At 40.2% G+C, this 21,562-nt stretch overlaps 1 protein-coding gene and 1 long non-coding RNA gene across 3 annotated transcripts in view; one reads left to right on the top strand and one right to left on the bottom strand.

Annotated features, from left to right (window-relative positions):
- Positions 1-6,606, bottom strand: part of LOC129469995 (uncharacterized) — a 148,103-nt gene extending 141,497 nt beyond the window's left edge. The window contains exon 1 of the long non-coding RNA XR_008653134.2: positions 6,387-6,606. This is a non-coding gene — a long non-coding RNA (uncharacterized lncRNA). The remainder of the gene's footprint in view (positions 1-6,386) is intronic.
- Positions 6,607-6,611: 5 nt separating this feature from the next.
- The window catches only part of COX10 (cytochrome c oxidase assembly factor heme A:farnesyltransferase COX10), a 141,791-nt gene continuing 126,840 nt past the window's right edge, over positions 6,612-21,562 (top strand). For both annotated transcript variants that reach the window (XM_055256195.2, XM_055256196.2), the window contains exons 1-3: positions 6,612-6,761; positions 11,481-11,614; positions 13,884-14,205. In XM_055256195.2, coding sequence (XP_055112170.1) covers positions 6,719-6,761; positions 11,481-11,614; positions 13,884-14,205 — 499 coding nt within the window. In that variant the 5' untranslated portion in view covers positions 6,612-6,718. The remainder of the gene's footprint in view (positions 6,762-11,480; positions 11,615-13,883; positions 14,206-21,562) is intronic.

Genomic DNA, 21,562 nt, shown 5'->3' with positions numbered 1-21,562 from the left:
AAGTTCTGGCCAGGGCAATCAGGCAGGAGAAGGAAATAAAGGGTATTCAATTAGGAAAAGAGGAAGTCAAATTGTCCCTGTTTGCAGATGACATTATTGTATATCTAGAAAACCCCATTGTCTCAGCCCAAAATCTCCTCAAGCTGATAAGCAACTTCAGCAAAGTCTCAGGATACAAAATCAATGTACAAAAATCACAAGCCAATCTTGTACACCAATAACAGACAAACAGAGAGCCAAATCATGAGTGAACTCCCATTCACAATTGCTTCAAAGAGAATAAAATACCTAGGAATCCAACTTACAAGGGATGCGAAGGACCTCTTCAAGAAGAACTACAAACCACTGCTCAGTGGAATGAAAGAGGATACAAACAAATGGAAGAACATTCCATGCTCATGGGTTGGAAGAACCAATATCATGAAAATGGCCATACTGCCCAAGGTAATTTATAGATTCAATGCCATCCCCATCAAGCTACCAATGACTTTCTTCACAGAATTGGAAAAAACTACTTTAAAGTTCATATGAAACCAAAAAAGAGCCCGCATCGCCAAATCAATCCTAAGCCAAAAGAACAAAGCTGGAGGCATCACGCTACCTGACTTCAAACTATACTACAAGGCTACAGTAACCAAAACAGCATGATACTGGTACCAAAACAGAGACATAGATCAACGGAACAGAACAGAGCCCTCAGAAATAATGCCACATATCTACAATTATCTGAACTTTGACAAACCTGACAAAAACAAGAAATGGGGAAAGGATTCCCTATTTAATAAATGGTGCTGGGAAAACTGGCTAGCCATATGTAGAAAGCTGAAACTGGATCCCTTCCTTACACCTTATACAAAAATTAATTCAAGATGGATTAAAGACTTACATGTTAGACCTAAAACCATAAAAACCCTAGAAGAAAACCTAGGCAATACCATTCAGGACATAGGCATGGGCAAGGACTTCATGTCTAAAACATCAAAAGCAATGGCAACAAAAGCCAAAATTGACAAATGGGATCTAATTAAACTAAAGAGCTTCTGCACAGTAAAAGAAACTACCATCAGAGTGAACAGGCAACCTACAAAATGGGAGAAAATTTTCACAACCTACTCATCTGACAAAGGGCTAATATCCAGAATCTACAATGAACTCAAACAAATTTACAAGAAAAAAACAAACAACCCTATCAAAAAGTGGGCGAAGGACATGAACAGACACTTCTCAAAAGAAGACATTTATGCAGCCAAAAAACACATGAAAAAATGCTCATCATCACTGGCCATCAGAGAAATGCAAATCAAAACCACAACGAGATACCATCTCACACCAGTTAGAATGGCCATCATTAAAAAGTCAGGAAACAACAGGTGCTGGAGAGGATGTGGAGAAATAGGAACACTTTTACACTGTTGGTGGGACTGTAAACTAGTTCAACCATTGTGGAAGTCAGTGTGGCGATTCCTCAGGGATCTAGAACTAGAAATACCATTTGACCCAGCCATCCCATTACTGGGTATATACCCAAAGGACTATAAATCATGCTGCTATAAAGACACATGCACACGTATGTTTATTGCGGCACTATTCACAATAGCAAAGACTTGGAACCAACCCAAATGTCTAACAACGATAGACTGGATTAAGAAAATGTGGCACATATACACCATGGAATACTATGCAGCCATAAAAAATGATGGGTTCATGTTCTTTGTAGGGACATGGATGAAACTGGAAACCATCATTCTCAGTAAACTATCGCAAGGACAAAAAACCAAACACCGCATGTTCTCACTCATAGGTGGGAATTGAACAATGAGAACACATGGACACAGGAAGGGGAACATCACACTGTTGTGGGGTGGGGGGAGGGGGGAGGGACTGTCATGGGGTGGGGGGAGCGGGGAGGGACAGCATTAGGAGATATACCTAATGCTAAATGACGAGTTAATGGGTGTGGCACACCAACATGGCACAAGGATACATATGTAACAAACCTGCACATTGTGCACATGTACCCTAAAACTTAAAGTATAATAATAATAATAATAATAATAAAAAGGGCAAAATAGAAGAAAAATGCCAACTGCAGAGAGATTCAGTGAAATTATAAAATGTTTTTCCAGAAATAAAATAAATCATTTGTATCTATGTTTAAAAAAAAAAAAAAGAAATCAGACATTCTGACCTCATCAGAGGAGTTGGACACAGAGCAAATGGCAAGAAACAAGGCAGGAAACAAATCTGCACAAAACTTCTCTTATTTTTGCATTATTTAAACCATTGTGGATTTAAGTCATATTAGAAACAGCCACCATATTCGAATCTGTTTTTTGTTAAATGTGATTTCCTTTTTGGATAGCTGACATGATTCTAGTTGTCTCTCCATGTCACCTGTCCTCAGCAAGCTTTGATGTCAGGTTGCTCACTCCTTGTCTCACTCCTTGAATGCATCATCCAGGATGCAACGAACAGACAACTAAACAGTAGCTTAAGCATCATAATACGCCTGTAGCCATCAGTCTGCGGACTGATGGAGCAGCCAACCTACAGGACAAGATGGGACTACAGTATAGGTTAGTTTCCATTTTCTAGGCTCTCAAGCTTTTTAAATATTAATTTTAAGAAACAAGGTACAAAGCTTTACAAATACTATTTAAAAATATATAAGCAGGCTGAGCACAGAGGCTTATGCCTATAATCACTGCACTTTGAAAGGCTGAGGCAGAAGGATCGCTTAAGCCCAGGAGTTCAAGATCAGCCAGGGCAACACAGTGAGACCCCCGTCTCGACAAAAAATCTGAAACTTAGCCAGGCATGCTGGTATGTGCTTATAGTTCCAGTTACTTAGGAGGCTGAAGCAGGAGGATTAACTGAGCCTAGGAGGTTGAGGCTGCAGTGAACTATGATCACACCACTGTACTCCCACACGGGTGACAGAGTGGGACCCTGTCTCAAAAAAAAAAAAAAAAAACCACACACACACAAAAAAGAAAAAAACGTAAGTGGTAATGACCACATTAACACACAATTGAATGATATAACTCAACTTTATGTAATTATGGAATAATATATATAATGCTTTTAGCTAAAAATAATGCTTTCAATTATTTACATCTATTTACTATTTTAGTTAAAAAAGTAATGCTTTTGATTCCTTCTATCTCTTTCCACAAGTAATACTGAACATAGCCTCTGAAATATATTTTGCTTGAAATGTGAAATTCAAAGTCAAATAAATACTATATCTAATTGTGGAGCCCTACACTATTTCATTAATGAAGATGCTACAGGTAGACTGAGGGACAAAAAAAAAGACAATATAATGAAATGGAAAAAATGCTGACTTGGATGTCTAGAGTCAATGTTCTATCACAGAGTAAATCACTTAACCTCTCTGGACCTGGGTTTACAAATCTAGAAATGAAAAGGTAGAGAGCTATATGGATTTCTGAGGCCTATCTCTAAAAGTCCTATTTCCCGTTTTAATGGTATTTCATAAAATGGGTTGTGTTCAAAATGCTTGGAAAGCTGTGGGTCAAACAGTTGTGATTCTCTTTCAGTTACTCATCCAAAATCTATTCCCCACTTCTTCCTTGGTTGAACGTTAATTTGATTTGAGACAGCAATATGGCTAGGTCCACAGTGATGAATTGAGACTGGCCTAACGTAATCATTGCAACCCTGTTTTCAGCTTTCCTTGCTTCCCTTGCAGCTACTCATGGCCAAGTCAATGTATATGGCTATGGAACCCTCTTCATTCCAGAAGTATCTCCAAAGGATTACTTTTCTGGAGAGTACGATGGCCTCGGCTAACTTTACTATAAATAGTAGATAGAGAAGTGCATTTCCTGGCCAGTAAAGCCAGAATGTGTTCTCTCTCAGGCATTTCTTCCATAAAACATTTACTCTAATTTTTTTTTTTTTTTTTTTTTTTGAGACAGAGTCTTGCTTTGTCACCCAGGCTGGAGTGCAGGGGCACGATCTCAGCTCGCTGCAACCTCCGCCTCCTGGGTTCAAGCAATTCTCCTGCCTCAGCCTCCAGAGTAGCTGGGATTACAGGCGCCCACCACCACGGCCAGCTAAGTTTTGTATTTTCAGTAGAGACAGGGTTTCACCATGTTGGCCAGGATGGTCTCGAACCCCTGATCTCAGGTGATCTGCCCACCTTGGCCTCCCAAAGTGCTGGGACTACAGGCATGAGCCACCATGCCTGGCCTCTAATTTCTACAAATAAATAAAAACCTATGCATTCATTTGTGTAGTTGGCATTACCTTGTGCCCATTTTTGGAAAAAAATTTAAAACAAAGGAAGTATCTGTTGGTCAAGAAGGTGCATGTCTATTAAACCCCTTGCCTATCATAAGCCTAGAGAACTTGGGAGTTAGTGAAATATAACACTCATGTTAATCAATCTTTTAGACATGGTTGTGTTGTGAAGTGAAAGCTGGAATCCAGTATTCTCAGTTCTGTGTATCATTATCACCAGTGGTGCTTTAAAGAGAAAATTACAGGTCTCTCTACATCTATCATACACCTCTTCAGATTCAACAGGTCTAGAGGTGGCTTAGACATCTGTAATTTTTTAAAGTCCTACATTTGATTCTGATAGGCTGCCAAGGTGAAAAACACTTAAGTTTTATAAATCACAGAAGCTATGACTCTTCAAGATGGTTAGGTGAGTAAGGCCTTATGGCATGGTGAAAATAACACTCTCACGGGTTTCAGGGACTCAGGTCTTGGTTCTGGCACTCAACAGCTAGGTGACTTTGAGCGGATTACTTAAAACTCTTTGGGCCTTAATGTGCCAGACTTAGAAAGGATAACTTTTGCTCCAGGTTTAAATAAGTCTTTATAAAAGCACATGGAAAATTATAAAGAGTTCAAAAACTTTTAACATAGTACTTAATGCTATTTTCCTCTTTATGGAGTGTCCTTTCCCTTTCTTCTATGCTGTAAAAATCTTTTTTTTTTTTTTTTACTTTAAGTTCTAGGGTACGTGGGCACAATGTGCAGGTTTGTTACATATGTATACATGTGCCATGTTGGTGTGCTGTACCCATTAACTCGTCATGTACATTAGGTATATCTCCTAATGCTATCCCTCCCCCCTCCCCCCATCCCACGACAGGCCCCAGTGTGTGATGTTCCCCTTCCTGTATGCAAGTGTTCTCATTGTGTGTGCTGTAAAAATCTTCCTGTTCTTAGATCTCTGAAGCCTTCCTTAAACCAACTGCACAGAAATGTTACCTCATCAGGGTTTCTGCAGCACTTTGTATACTACCCCTATCACACTGATAGTGACAATCGACAACCTCTTGTCCCCTCACTGGTCTAGTGTAAGCTCCTACAGAATAGGGCGGGCGGGTGTCTTAAGCTCTTCAGCGTCCCCTGTGCCTAGCAATGTTAGTTGAACGGCTATCCTCTCATCATTGAAAACACAGAAAAAAATTGCCTTTTTAGAACCCAATTACCTATTTTTTCTCTTCTTTTTCAAAAGCGGAATCTTTTCTCAAATCTACTTTTTACTTGTGGAACCCCAATCTGAAAAGAAGATTGAGGGGTTTGGGGATGCTGAGAACTGCCCCCGTAATCACAACACTTATGACAACACAGGTAATAATCTATTAGTGCCTGTACCTAGTAGGTGCCTGGCTACCCATGACACACATTTATCTAATTCTCTCAACCACTTATAGAAGATGTACTATTATTACCCCATTGTATTGCTAGATAACTGAGGTTCTGAGGACTTACGTAATTTGCTCAAACAAAGTCACAAGGCCAGAACTAGAATACGGATTTCACTCCAGAGCACCAAATCTGAACCTCTACATGCAATCTGGAGCTATCTGGATGATTCAGTTCCTTTAGTGTGGCTCAGAAACAAGTAACACGGAGTTCCTCTGGGCTCCCATTTGATAGAGACTGTGGTAAAGTGTGATTGATCAGACGTGGAGGTGGAAGCATCGCCACGAGAACCATTTCCTCATGATGCTCCTGTCACCGGGAAGTGTCCTAATTTTAACTTTATTTTTATTTTAAAATTTATTTTTAGAGACAGGGTCTCACTGTGTCGCCCAGGCTGCAGTGCAGTGGCGCAATCACTGCAGCCTTGACCTCCCAGGCTCAAGCGATACTCCCGCCTCAGCCTCCTGAGTAGCTGAGACCACAGGCAGGCGCCACCACACCTGCCTAATTTTACATTTTTTGTAGAGGCGGGGTCTCGCTTTGTTGCCCAGGCTGGTCTCGAGCTCCCAGGATCAAACGATCCTCCCGCCTCGGTCTCCCTAAGCACTGGGATTGCAGGCGTGAGCCACAGCGCCCGGCCGCTGTAACTTTAAATTGCCCGGGAGGACTCTGCAGCCCAGCCCTGCCCACCTCACCCGGTCACCGGAGGGTGCCTGTCAACTTCTGGAAGCTGCAAGAGCGGGCCGGCCAGTCGTCCACGCGCGGCTTTTTCTTCAGGACAACGGAGGCACACCGTGCTTTGCGGTTCCCCGAACTCCCTCAGGCCTCAGACCTGTCAGCCCGCCACCTCCATCCAGTCCATTCCTACCACCTCCAGCCTTCGCGCTCTCCTTTCGGAGCCCGCCCGCCGGAAGTGACGGCCCGGAACTACTCCCACAGGGGGGCGGGGAAGGAAGATGGCGGCTCCCAGCGTCCCGTGAGGAGAGAGGACACGGGTATCCCGGGGAGCGGTCCAGACTCGTAAATTATGGCCGCATCTCCGCACACTCTCTCCTCACGCCTCCTGACAGGTACTGTACCCGCCTTGGGCACGACCTTGGGGGAAATTCTTCTCTTATTGCCACGTGCGAGACCGTGGTTCCGGCTGGCTGCAACCTTGGGGAGCCCTTGGCGAGGTTGGCCGGCCACCGGTGTGGTGGGGGAAATGACCTCTGGAGTAGCTTGGAGTGAAGAGGCCACGGAGCTAGGGTCCAGTCTTGCACTGTAGCTTTGGTGGTCCACACCGCCTCCTCCATCCGGCTTCTGCGGAAGAGCGGTGTCTTCGTGCTGCTTTAGGTTTTCAGATAGCGGAAGCTGGAGGAGAGGGCAGAGCATAGTAGAACCTTGGGGTTCCACAGCCCTCCTTATCAGAGCCTCAGCTTCTAGCCACTGGCTTGCAATGACAAGGAAAGTACTTTGCTTCCACTCAGAAGTCTTGTTCCAATATGAAGAGTCATGATGACAACGGTGATAATAATGACAGTTGCAGACAGCGGACTGTAGTCCCCATCAGACTTTTGTCTTTGTACCGCCAGAGTGGTCTTTAATATCCTTTCACTCGAAGGAACTAGTGACAAATGTATATTGGAGCTGGAATGTTCTTCCTTGACTCTTGGTAATGTCTCATCTCAATGTCACCTTTTCAGAGAGGCCTTTATAGAGACCACCCTATAATAAACTAGGGCCCCCTACTTCTTTCTTTTCACATCATTCCATTTATTTCTTTCATTATGGTTAGCACAGTCTATACTTGTTTATTTACATACTCGTTTATTATTTGTTTTTCCCAACTAGAATACAAACCTTGTCATAGCAGGGACAGTGTCCATCTCTGGTTTACCTCTGTGTTTCCAGTGCCCAGAAGAGTACTTAGTGTACACTGTTTGCTCCCAATAGTTATTTGTGGATGGATGCAACTTGTCCCCATGGAGATATTAAACAGGACGTTAGCTGATTAACTAATGGTTGTGTGAGGAATGTGATGCCGGTGGTGCATATTAGAAGCCAGATAAGAGACGCCAGGGACTGCCTTTTGATCACATCCCAGAAACTTTTTTCAGTTGTCACCTACCACACACAAGCTCTCTGCACCATCTGGTGATGTTGACACTGTGACTCCATGAAACTGCGTTCTTCGTTCTTTTTCATAATGTTATTTTATGGCTGTCTTCTGGTCTGTGTGATCCCAGGGCAATTCATTTGACTTTTCTGGAATTGAGTTTACTCATCTATGAAATGACATAATTGAAGTAGGTGATCTCAAAGGTCCTGTTTGGTTTGTAAAGTGGAGAGGTAGAATAGATGAAACAGGATTGGCTAGGGTCTGGTAATTGTTGAAGCTTCGAGATAAGTAATGGGGGCTCATGGTACTCTTCTGCTTTTACACATGGCTGTGATTTTCCATAATGAACAGTTGTTGTTTGTTGTTTTTTAAAGTCCTGTGATTCTTTTTTGAATCACTTCTTTGTTACCTTCTACCATCCCTGACTGGGAATGTTCTTTGATCCTGATCCTGGGCACTCATTCTCAGAGAACTCATCCTTTTCTAGTGCTTGAAATATCTCCTCTGTATGGAGGTTTTTCCAGCATGCATCCTTCAGATTAGCTGTTTTTCTGCCTTTCCATTCTATATTGTCAGCTATAGGACAATTCTGCTTGACTACTGTGAATTCCCCAGTTCCAGTAGGTGGGCGCATATGGCCCACATGGTTTGTTGCTGCATCAGTCTTTGCAGTGGTGTTATAGAAGGCGTTAATAGACAGCTTACTCCCTGAAGCTGTGAACATAATTGCCAAAAACTCTGCTAGTAAGTGGTCTGTATAACTTCCTATGATCCACTTGGAAGATCTACTAAGAGAGCTTGATGGGAAAGCAGCACGGTGGGATGAGGTGGCAGAGAAGGTAAACTGGGACAGTGTTAGTGATCGAGTAGTATCATGCCTGATTTTGCTTCTAAAAGTTCTAAGTATATTATAGCCATTTAAAAACTGTCATCACTGCCTTTGCGCAGTGGCTTACACCTGTAATCCGAGAACTTTGGGATGCCAAGGCGGGTGGACCACTTGAGGTCAGGAGTTCAAGACCAGCCTGGCCAACATGGTGAAATGCCCTCTCTACTAAAAATACAAAAAAAAAAAAAAATTAGCCAAGTGCAATGGCATGCGCCTGAAATCCCAGTTACTCGGGAGGCTGAGGCAGGGAAATAGCTTGAACCCAGGAGGCAGAGGTTGTAGTGAGCCAAGATCATGCCACTGCACTGCAGCCTGGGTGACAGAGGGAGACTCCATCTCAAAAAAATAAAAAAATAAAAATAAAAAATGTCAGCATTTTTTAGCTACTTGTCTCCTTACCTAATTTTAAACATCCTAAAATCAGGAGCCAGTGTTGATGGTGAATAATAGATATGGTCTTATGCTTCCAGAATTTTAATGTATCTATTATAATCTTTGTGTATCTTCAAACTTACATTTGTTTACACAAGGCTGAAATGTCTTTCAGTTTCTAGGCACTGATTCATAGAAATGTGACGTGTTTCAGCTAAATGAAATGTCAGTTTCCTAGCTGTTTTTTCTTACTACCATTCTGTAAAATCTCAGTTTGACCCACTTAATCTTTTTTTTTTTTTTTTTGAGATGGAGTTTTACTCTTGTTGTCCAGGCTGGAGTGCAATGGCACAATCTCAGCTCACTGCAACCTCCGCCACCCGGGTTCAAGCAATTCTCCTGCTTCAGCCTCCTGAGTAGCTGGGATTACAGGCGCATGCACCACCATGGCCGGCTAAGTTTTGTATTTTTAGTAGAGACAGGGTTTCACCATGTTGGCCAGGATGGTCTGGAACTCCCGATCTCAGGTGATCCGCCCATCTTGGCCTCCCAAGTAGCTGGAATTTTTCAAGTGCCACCATGCCTGGCTAATTTTTTTGTTTAGTAGAGATGGGGTTTCATCATGTTGGTCAGGCTGGTCTCGAACTCCTGACCTCAGGTAATCCACCCACTTAATCATGAGAGTTATTTACCAAGGTGGTTCCAAGGCAAACACATTTTCATGTTTATGGAAAACAAGCATGTCGTAATTAACTCAGGTTTGAGACTATCATTTCTTTTTTTTTTTTTTTTTTGAGACGGAGTCTCGCTCTGCAAGCTCCGAGACTATAATTTCAATGAAGAAGTGATTTATCTCCAGTCTAAGAAAATTGTGATGTATTTCTCGGGGTTGTGATAATTCTCCTTTCCATAGTCCAAGTGTGCTGTGTGGGCTATGTAGTCATCAAACATTATTTCCTTTTTATATAAAAGTGCTCTGCTAGCTGTTGTACAAAGGTGGTGAGGAAAGGAGAATTCTTGCCATCAAGGAAGTAAAAAATTAGATGATGGGAACAATTTGCATGAAGAAGCATTACACAACATGGCATAAAGTGATAGAGTAGTTGAAAAAGACAGAAAATTTGACAGAGAGTGGCGTGCGAACAAGGAAATGATAGAAACAGATGAACAAATGTGAAATGTGTGGTGTTTTTAGTGGAGGGTCCTGGGCAATGTTGCTTTGGTGGGTTGTGTGAGTAATATGTATTCACGGCTGCAGGAAGAAAACTGTTGCCTCTGGGAATGTGGATTGGAGAGGAAAGGAAGTATTGAAGGCAGGCGTCCTGGCTTGAATGCTATCATTACCACAATCCGAATGTAAGATGATAAATTTAAGATGATCAGTAAAAATGGAAAGAAGTGGACAGGTCTGACCTATATTTCAGAGTAGATTGGACTTGACGATTGTTAGTTGATAACAGGAGAGTTCAAGATGTTCCTGAAGTTTTAAATAAGTAATGGTTTTATGTGCAATAGGGAACAGAGTAGAGATTGGTTGAGAATAAAACGCTCTTAAAGACATTTTGCAATCCATCCATATAGAGATACCAAGAGAGGAGATGGAAATAGGCCTGATGACTCTAGAAATGGTTTGGAGATCAGAAATTATCCTATAATTACATTTGCTCAGGGACAATATTTAATGTTCAGAAAGAGGGAACATGACTACCTTAAGGTGGCATACATAGCAAGAATAGACACCATCTGCAACTGAGAAATAGAATGCAGAGAACCAGGAACACTTAGTGTCATGGAAGCCATCGGGAGAATCTGTGGTGTTGTATGGCTTGTCGGAGGCTTGAATAGGATGAGGACCAAGGCAGAGAAGCATTGGATTTGTTGATACTTGAGAGAAGTTTCAGTAGAATGACTAAAAGCCAAATTTAGATAAAACAAAAATAGCTTATTCCTAACTAGATTGATATAGTCATACTTTATTGAGAACTGTTTCTTCTTCCTTTTTGTTGTCTTACTCTACATAGTTAAAATATTAACCTGAAATCTATATATTTCAATTTATTGTCATTTATTAAGAAAAATTATGCTTTTTACTTTCTACTTTTGAAAAATTGACTGAGCGGGTTGTTTTATATTTTCTTAAAAAGATCTGTAGCGTGGTCATTTCAGCATTCAATGTAATAAAGCATAGTGATCCTGAAATGAAAATTTTCCCTGGCCCTTCTGAAGACCTACACTGACTTAAACAATGAGTAGGGCTGGTAAATTGCATTTATTCACAAATCTGGATTCGATTATTTCAAAGCTCTGTCCCATCACACAATGTAGCGCTTACCTTAGTGGCTGGCTTTGCTTCTGGGGAGGTGTAGTCATCATTTGATAAGAAGTATGAATCATTTAACCTTTCTTCCACTTGTCTCTCTATTATAGGTTGCGTAGGAGGCTGTGTCTGGTATCTTGAAAGAAGAACTGTACAGGACTCCCCTCACAAGTTCTTACATCTTCTCAGGAATGTTAATAAGCAGTGGATTACATTTCAGCACTTTAGCTTCCTCAAACGCATGGTAGGTTTAGAAGACCATTCTTACTCTGTTACTTCTGCCTTTATTTTTCTCTGTTGAGGGAATTTCAGAAATTCCTATTTAATAAAATTTTAAGAAATGCTGTTTGAAAAGAACTTTTATTTAGTGTCTTAAATTTATCCAAATCTCTTGTTTTGATTATTCTTGACTGAAACCAGAATAATTCTGGTGTTTGAGGTTAAAAGTATGATCCTGAACTTATTGATTAAGTTTAGAGAAAGACTGAAAACTTGTGGCATATTTCGACCTGGCCAAAATCGAGAAAAGCTGAACTGTTGTGATACATCTTTTAAAATTCTTTGGAGTTCTGTGACTACATCAGTAATAGAGAAATAATTGCTTTAACAGTGTGACCCTCTCATTTTCTTAAATCAGCAGTACATTTAAAAGTCTTTTTTAGCAGTTGCACTTCTGAGTAAATTCAAACGATTCGACAGTTTTTATAATTTTCTAGCATTTTATAATAGACATTGATAACATACATCAATCCATGTTGACTCCATGAATTTGTGGGCAATATGGAACTTACTGTTAATTGCCAGGAAGGCCATTTGCATTTTCTCAGATGGGAAAGGGTCATAGAATGGCAAAATGATAGCTGAAAACTCATAGTGCCAGCCTGAAAGAACGGCAGACTTATAATTTAAAGTCCTATTTTACATTTCTCTCATCTTTAACTTAAAACTTTAAATTAAAATCTTAATAAAACTCGATATGTTGATAAGAGATTTAAATTTCTAGAAATGTTCAGGCTTTTTAAGTTGGGGGTCAAGGATAATGGTGGATATTTAGAGGAGAAATTCAAATATGTGTAATGCCCTTTTTCATGTAAATGGAACTCTTCATTCATGAGTTTATAATTCCTTATTAAGACTAATGTATGTAATTTCAAATCTTTGTGATGTAATGGAAAAGGCACTTAACTAGTTATCAGCATAGGTGACTCCACTCCCAGGCCTACCTATAGCTGGTTGTTGGCTGTTGATATGTCAGTTTATTTCTGAGGCTTAGTTTCCTTATCTGTAAGTTAAAGAGAGAGAAAGAGAGGAGATACTAATAATGATCTATCTTCTTTGACAACTGTTTAGAAGATTAAATGAGATATATATTACATAAAACTGTAAAGTACTTCACAAATATTCGTAGTAGTTATTAATTTTGCTAGTAAGTGGTAGAGACTGTCTGACTCTACAGCCCACATTCTGTCTTCATCCTGCCCTGCTATAAAATCATTCAGCCAGCCGGACGCGGTGGCTCATACCTGTAATCCCAGCACTTTGGGAGGCCGAGGCGGGCGGATCACGAAGCCAGGAGATCGAGACCATCCTGGCTAACACGGTGAAACCCTATCTCTACTAAAAATTAAAAAAAATTAGCCAGGCGTGGTGGCGGGTGTCTGTAGTCCCAACTACTTCGGAGGCTGAGGCAGGAGAATGGCGTGAACCTGGGAGGCAGAGCTTGCAGTGAGCCAAGATCGCGCCCCTGCACTCCAGCCTGGGCAACAGAGTGAGACTCTGTCTCAAAAAAAAAAATCATTCAGCCCTGGATTATGCCCTGCCACTGAGCTCCTCCCTATGCTGTTTGCCTGAGAATATGAAAAATCAACAGGTTGACTTGGGCTCTTTTTTGTCTTTTTTTTTTTTTTTTTTGTGAGACAGGGTCTCACTGTGTCGTTCAGGCTGGAGTACAACGGTACAATCACAGCTCAATCTCCTACGCTCAAACAGTCCTGCCTCAGCCTCCCAAGTAGCTGGGACTGTGGGCATATGCCACCATGACTCAATAATTTTTTTTTGTTTGTTTTTGTAGAGACGTTCCCTGTGTTGTCCAGGCTCGTCTCATACTCCTAAGCTCGAGGATCCTGGGATTACAGTCATGAGCCAGTGTGCCCAGCTGGGCCCTTGATTATTGAAAACTTTTTTATTGTATTTGGAATGTTAAGCCTCCAGGGAAAATTCTGGAGGAGATGAATAACAAGTAATTTTTCTTTCAAGGAACGTATATTTCTAGGCTTTTCTAAACTACAGAAATTGAAAACCATTACTGAGGCCTAAATTTTATTCTCCATATCTCTTAGTATAGTGATTTCCATATAGCACTCTATAAATACATTGCCAAATTAACAGATATTAAAGCTGTGGGAAAAGCTTTCAAATAATGTAAAAGCTGGACTGATTGAAGATGTTGCTAAACAACCATTTGAGAGCATTTGGGATCTTGGTTTTATAGTAATGTGTGCTTTTTTGTTTAGTATGTCACACAGCTGAACAGAAGACACAACCAGCAAGTAAGACCCAAGCCAGAACCAGTAGCATCTCCTTTCCTTGAAAAAACATCTTCAGGTCAAGCCAAAGCAGAAATATATGAGATGAGACCTCTTTCACCGCCCACCCTATCTTTGTCCAGAAAGCCAAATGAAAAGGAATTGATAGAACTAGAGCCAGCCTCAGTAATTGAAGACTCAATAGATGCAGGGAAAGAGACAAAAGAGGAAAAGCGGTGGAAAGAGATGAAGCTGCAAGTGTATGATTTGCCAGGAATTTTGGCTCGACTATCCAAAATCAAACTCACAGGTACTTTGTTTTTCTGATATACTTACCTATTTGAAACTTTATTTTTAGTGAAACAAAAAGCTAATTTACCACCCGAAAAGAATAATTTGGAACTGCAGGTCCAGTCTTAGTGTTTTTCCTCTCTTCAATTTAACTGGGATTTGAAATTAAATTTTCTGAATTCTATTTACACGGAATTGTAAACAGTATTGTATTGTAAGTATTGTACTAAAAATAGTAACCCTTTCCTTTGCAATTAAAGTTGAATGTTTATCCTGCTTATTTCCTTGTCTTTAGTGTTTTTACATGTACGGTAAAAATGCATAAGATAATAAGTTTTGTCGACTTGAGTTCTGGAATGGGAAGAATTGCACTGCTGGGCTTGATATGAATCCACAGTGGCCACTCAATCTCCCAGTTCACTTCTGTGTTTTGCTTCTTGTAGAGCCTCTGGGGTTGTCACAGGTCTGTGGGGATGTAGGGTGAATTTTTCCTGAAAGGAGACTTGGAACCAGATTTTGTTTTTTAACCTAATTCTAGCATCCTGTGCCAAATTGTATTGCCATAATTAAGTGATTTGGTTGTCACAGTCATCCTGTAAGTCAGGCAGAGCATCATTATTATCCTATCATATAGCCAAGCTTTGACTTAGCTTATTCTAGGCTAACCCTCTTTAGAAGGTATGTTCTGGGTCATGCTGCAATTTGGGGGAGACCTGGTTTATTCTTCTTAAATGAGAATAAAGAGACTGAATAAAATGTGTGAATAGTAAGAGTAAGCAAGGCCTCTTTGAGGACAGAAAGTAATACATAATGTTGGAGTTAGATGAAAAGATGAGACAGGGAGGCTTTTGAGAGCAGAGAAGGATCAGGGAAAGAGTGATTTTTTTGTTGTTGTTGTTGTTTGTTTTGTTTTTTAAAAGAGACTTGAGCCTGAAATTCAAGGCAAAAGGAGGTAGCTAGACAACTTCTCTCCCTAGTGACCAGCTTTACTTAAAGAAAGTTGTTTTTGAAGAAATGATGAATAGACACAGGGGGTCTGGTGAAGGAGCTAAAAAGTCTTAGTAAGACCTGCGTAATGTAACTCTAAAACAGTGAGATGAATTCCGTGTGATAAGCTTGAAAACACGTCTCAGTGGTTTATGTTCACTAAGCAACGAATCAGCATGTTTCTAAAGAAACTCTCTTTTGTCATTTACACAAGTGGCCTGAGTGTCATGCTGCTGACAAGTTAAGAATGACTATAGATAACTTATGCTTATAAGGCTGCCACTCCAAAAATGAGGGCTCTCAGCCCTTAAGCATCAGATGTGGCCTCTGTCAACAGCAGGAGCTTCGTGTGTGCCATCACTTAGCACGTCCACCCTGCAGATTAGCTCTCATCTCTTATCGTCCCATTTCTGTCAGTTACAGCATTCTTTGTTTCCTTCAGAGGAGAAACCTTAGAACCAGTCTTCTTCACTTTTTGCTCTCCGCTCTCCCCTTCATCTTGAGTCTAATTTCTGTCAGCAACAGAATCTTTTGTAAGCCTTATGACATTTGCTTTCCCATCCTCATTTCTGAAGCTGCCATCCTAGTTTACATTGGAAACACGGGAAGCTGTTGGTTTTGGCAGCAGCTCGTAACTGTTCTTTCTTTTGTTCTCTGCCCTGCTTACCCTGCAGTTCATGCTGCCCAGCGTTGCCAAGCTAACTTTCCCGAAATATTGCTTTCGATTTTCCTAACTTATACGAGTCTATAGTTTCTCCATATTATCTTCTGTCTCAACCCTGCTTAGTGTTAAAGGAACACTGTAACCTGGAATGATCAAAGTGTTCCTCAGAATCAACCTATTTTCCCTTTCCCTGTCCCTCTACTCTACCATTTAGGCCAGTCCTTCCACCCCACCATACTTGTCCCCCCTGCCTCCTCGGGAAACTGGTCTGCCTGTCTTATATCCAGTCAGATCCTTTCAAGGCCTCTGTTAATCCTGTTCTTGGCCCCAGTCTCCCTTTTCAAAACTTGGAATATAGCTTTGAATTCAAGCACACTTGAGTTCAGATCTTGGCTCTGACATTTACTAGCCAGTGAGACTTTGGGCAGTTCCTTAACTTTATTGAGATAATTTCCACATCTGTAAAGTAGGAATAATAATAGATTAAGAATTAAATCAAATAATTAATGCATATAAAGCATCCAACAGCATGCTTGACACATGGGAGACACTGCAAGTTTCCAAATAAGTATAGGTAAACATTTGATTGTCTGCTTAATGTGTATTATATTTCCCCTAAGTTTGTTTTTGCCTGTGGAGGGGCTTGAAGTGAATGAATATTTACTCGGCAGGGAAGATGAGAAGGAGAATTTTAAGTAGAGGGAAGAGTCTTTGCAAAAGCAAAGGAGTCTCAGTTATCCTGGCACATTCCAAAAGCTACATTGTGACTATGAGTAGCAGTAATATGACCTGAGTATCATATAGGAGAGGTGCTTACTAAGATTGAAGAGTTAGGCAGTGGTCATGTTGTCATATTGGCATGTATATCAGGCTAAAGAGTTAGATCATAGCCATGGAAAGTCCTGGAAGCTTCTTTGGAGGGATATGATCACTTTGTGTTTTGTCTTATTTACCTTTTAAGTATTTTTAAATTTCTATTAAATTAGTATAGGCTTATTATAAAAAAGAATTCAAATAATACAGAAGCATATATTTTAAACTAAGAAAGTATCCTTTCCCACCATTCTAGATAAAAACGCCTGTGTGAAATGTTGCCTTCTCTATATAGACACATATGCAGATAGAGCTATCGTTGTACATTTTCTTCAACAGAAATAGGATCATTTTATATATATATATGTATGTATGTATGTATGTATACACACACACACAGTTTTGCAACTTGCCATTTTCTTATGACAGTGTAGTTTTCACTGACAATATTCACTGCATATTATTCCATTGTATGGATCTGCCATTATTAACTAGTCTTCTGCAGGTAAACATTTGTGATATTTCCAGATTTTTTACTATTAAAAGCAACTCTGTTATTAACTTTTATGTATAAGTCTTTGTATACTCATGTGAGTCTGCCTTTAGGATCAGTACTTAGAAATGTAATAGCTAGCTTTAAACATTTAAATCTTTGATGGAACAACAAATTTGTTTCTGAAAAGATAGTATAATTTACCCTTCCCCTCAACAGCATTTGGGAATTCGACTTTCATTTTTTTTGAGATGGAGTCTCACTCTGTTGCCCAGGCTGGAGTCCAGTGGCGAGATCTCAGCTCACTGCAAGCTCCGCCTCCCGGGTTCACGTCATTCTCCTGCCTCAGCCTTCTGAGTAGCTGGGACCACAGGCACCTGCCAGCACGCCCAGCTAATTTTTTGTGTTTTTAGTAGAGACGGGGTTTCACCACGTTAGCCAGGATGGTCTCGATCTCCTGACCTCATGATCCGCCCACCTTGGCCTCCCAAAGTGCTGGGATTACAGGCGTGAGCCACCACACCCGGCCAGCATTTGGGAATTAGACTTTCTCTGTAGAGTCCACTCCTACATAAGCAGTCTTTACCAGTTTTGCCAATTTGATAATTGAAAAAGATTTTGTGTGAGTTTTCATTATTTACATTTTGGTAAGGTTTAGCATCTTTTTTCTATTTTGATCATCTGTGTTTTTTCTTCTGTTATTTAGCTCTTATATCCTTGGTCATTCCTTAGTGACTTTTTAGAATTCTTTGTAAATAAAGAAAATTAGCATTTTATACATCATATTCTTTACAAATATTTTTTCTCGTTTTGTCCTTTTCTTTTTTTGTGGTATTTTGTTGTTTTGTTTTGTTTTGCCCCATGGAGATTTTTGACTTTTATGTATTTGTTTTTTTCATGCCTAGAAAGGTTTCATCACCCTGTGGTTACAAAAACATTCACTCATGTTTTCTTCTGATGCTTTTATATTTTTGCATATTCTCTAATGCTTTGAAACCATCTGGATTATATTTCAGTGGAAGGAATAGGCTTGATTAAGAAAACTGCTGTGGTAGTACTATAGAGCAAGGATCACCTGTTTTTGTAAATGAAGTTTTATTGGAACACAACCACGCCCACTTGTTCTGAGCATATTATCATGCCGCAGTGACAGAGTTAATTGCAACAGAAACCATGTGGCCTGGGAAGCCTGAAATGTTTACTGTCTGGCGTTTACAGAAAAAGTTTGCTGACCTTCTGTCGGAGAGCACAGACTAGTGAGAGGCAAGAATGATGGCAGACAAATAGTGGTGGTCAGCTGAGAAACGACTTGGGCCTGAACTGAGGCTGTGGTGGGGAAAGAGAACAAGGGAGAGAGAGAGAAAGAGAGATAGACATATAGAGAGAAACATTGAGCAAATCGAATGGGTAGGAGCTTAGCTAGATGAAGTGGATTGCAAAGGAGACATAAAATAAGAGCTGAGAGCATGGAGCTGCAGAGAGCTTGAATACCTTGAGGTGAGGCAGGTATTTTCCAGCTCTGTGGGCCCTTTTGTCATTTGTTATTCTAGGCTCTATCCTGTTCTCTGAGAGTCAGATTCTAGAGTCACATTCCCTGCATTCAAATCCTGGCTTTGGCTAGCTGACTGACCTTGTGCAAGTTTTATAATTTCACTGGCCTCAGTTTACCCATCTGTAAACTATGGATAATAATAGTACTTCCTTCATAGGGTTGTTCTGAGTAATAAGTGAGTTAACATTTGCAAATGGCGTACAAGTGCCTAGTACATGTCAAAAGCTATACACATATTTCTTAAAAAATGAATTTAATACCTGGCTGCCCCCACTGGCATTTGGATTTGCTGCCCCTGCTCTAGACACAATTATGGGCTTCTGGAATGAAAAACTAGATGAATGGTGGTGTTGAGACTTAAGAGTGTAAATATGGAAGAAAGAAAAGGTTTAAAGAAAACATGATGAGTTCAATTTTGGACAAGTGGAATTTGAGTTGCTACTGGCATATCCAGGTGGAGAGGCCCAGTGGGGCAGGGGGCTGTGAAAGGCAAGAGCTCAGAGAGAATGTTAGGCTGGAAGAACCAGGGGTCTTCAGCATGGAGCTGGCAGTGAGGTCACGGTAGTAAATGATGTTACCAAGGATCAGTGTGTAGAGTGATCATGCTGATGGTCACCAGAACTTTGGGGTATATCCCCTTTTAAGGATTGGGTAAGGTATATAATGGACCCGGCAAGGAAATAAATGGTCAGAGGGAGGAAGACCGGAAAAGACCCTGTCACAGAAGCCAAAAGAATAGAACCTGTTCATAAAGGGAAGTGATCTGGACTGGATGTCAAATGCTGGAGGTCTCCTGAGAAGCCTGGCTGGTGAGAGTTATTTTATTTGCCAGTTAGGAAGTCAGTGTTGACTGGTTACTAAATCAGAGAATAGTGATTGCTGTGTCTTCTTAGACTCTTAAATGAGCTGCTTTAAATAATTCATTTTAAAATAATTTTAAGTTTATTATAATGCTTGTTTCATTAGGAACACAGGAAAATAGGATAACTAGTTTAAGATCAACTTTTTTCTTGGCCACATCTTTCATTCCTTCATACTGGCTATTGTATTATTTCTCCCTTTATGTAGCTTATATGGTTATATATCTGAATTTTCATTCCAGATGCAGGGTTTGATATCTAAAACATGGTGTCTGAAATCTCAAGAAATTAACTAATTAATTATTTAACAGTGCATACTGTGATGTATAGTGTACATGAACTCATTGGCTTCCAAATGTCAGCATAGTAATGTGCCGTCATGGTGTGCCTGTTAAAACAGTGATTCCTGGCCACTGTTTCCAGTGATTCAGATTCCCTTAGGGCTGGGACAGGACTCAGAGATCTGCATGTTTGACGAGGACACCAGATGATTCTGATGCAGGTGGTCCTAGACCACACTTCGAGAAAGCAAAGTAGGTGTTAGGTAGGCAGCGAGTACTAGTCCCAGACCGAGTGGTCTGATTGGATGTGGAGAGAACTCACCTAGTGAGAGCCAGCGGAGCCGGTCGCTACCACTGGCAGCAGGAAAAGCCAACTGGGCAAAATCTGGACCACACAAGAGAGGCATGCAAAGCAAGACGGATGCACCACAGAAAAGGGGAGCAGCCTCACCTACACACACAGATGGAAAGGTCCCAGGGCAGTAAGTTTCCCTTGTATTATTTTATATATTCCACGCCCCAGGTTTCTGGATGAACTAATTGAATTAAAGTCATTTCCTTCTGCTTATTCCATTTAAAGAAGCAGCACGCTTTGGGTGACCCCTACCCTCTTATCTGACTTTTTACCCCTCTATTTAGTTTATTACTTGAAGTCACATGTGTCTTGGAGTCAGCAGGATTTTTATTTAAGAAAATACCTGATATCTGTCAATTGATTTCTTTTGGACTCTTAACATCTCACACAATTCATTTATAGCTAATGATAGCCGAGACAGAAATATCTGGGAGTCAGCAATCACTGTCATAGAACTAGCCTTTCTTTCTTTGCCTCCTTTTGTTTATAGCTGTAGTATACGGAGGATAATTAACTGTAGAATAAGTGAAGGGCCAGATAGTGCTCATGCTTATATTTCATCTGTGGGATAGTGGGTAGCAGCAGCCTGATGCCTTGGCGTTTAGGCCAGGATATGAACCAAATGTTTGCTGGTGCTAATGCCATTTAAAAATTTTTTTTTTAAATGAAGGGAAGTAAGACTTAGATTATAAAAAAGGAATAATGTGTCTCCCTTGAGTTTCTCTTGCCAACTGAGCTATTTACAATATGTTTTTGGAGTTTGTTGCATGGACCACACTGGGGTAAAGAAATTTTATTTGGATTAGGATCATAAGAGGCTTTGGTGACTCAACTGAGTTTTATACTTAATATAGGTCAGTAAAAAGCAGAACTTTTTTCCCGAGTAACATCTGTGCTGAAAAGCTGCAACACGTTTTTTGAGACCAGAACACTGAAATAGATTATTTATTGGAACCAATAGATTATGCTGTTGATGGAACTGATGTGAAGTATGGTCTATAAATGTGTAAATTCTTTTCTCCTAGAGCCTAGAATGCTGTTTTTTATTAAAAGAAAAAAGTAGAAATGGAGGATACACGTTTGTTTTAGATCGCTTGTATAGTTTAAGAAGTAACTTACTGTAATCTTCACTTATTAAATATTTGTATTGAGGGGTTTTTAGCATTCACTCAATATGAATTGAGTGAATTACTTTGATTTCTTGAATTTTACTTTATTTTTTTAAATAAGTACCTTAATAATGATATACTTACTAAATGTTACAGTATTATTTTTAATTATATCACTAGTATTTATTTTTAGAAAAAATAGAAAATACAGATAAGCAAAAAGAGAAGATTGAAATCCTTCTATAATTTCACTATCTCAAGG

Source organism: Symphalangus syndactylus, chromosome 20 (assembly GCF_028878055.3).
Source record: "Symphalangus syndactylus isolate Jambi chromosome 20, NHGRI_mSymSyn1-v2.1_pri, whole genome shotgun sequence".
Taxonomy (NCBI): domain Eukaryota; kingdom Metazoa; phylum Chordata; class Mammalia; order Primates; family Hylobatidae; genus Symphalangus; species Symphalangus syndactylus.
This window is presented reverse-complemented; position numbering and strand designations above follow the sequence as displayed.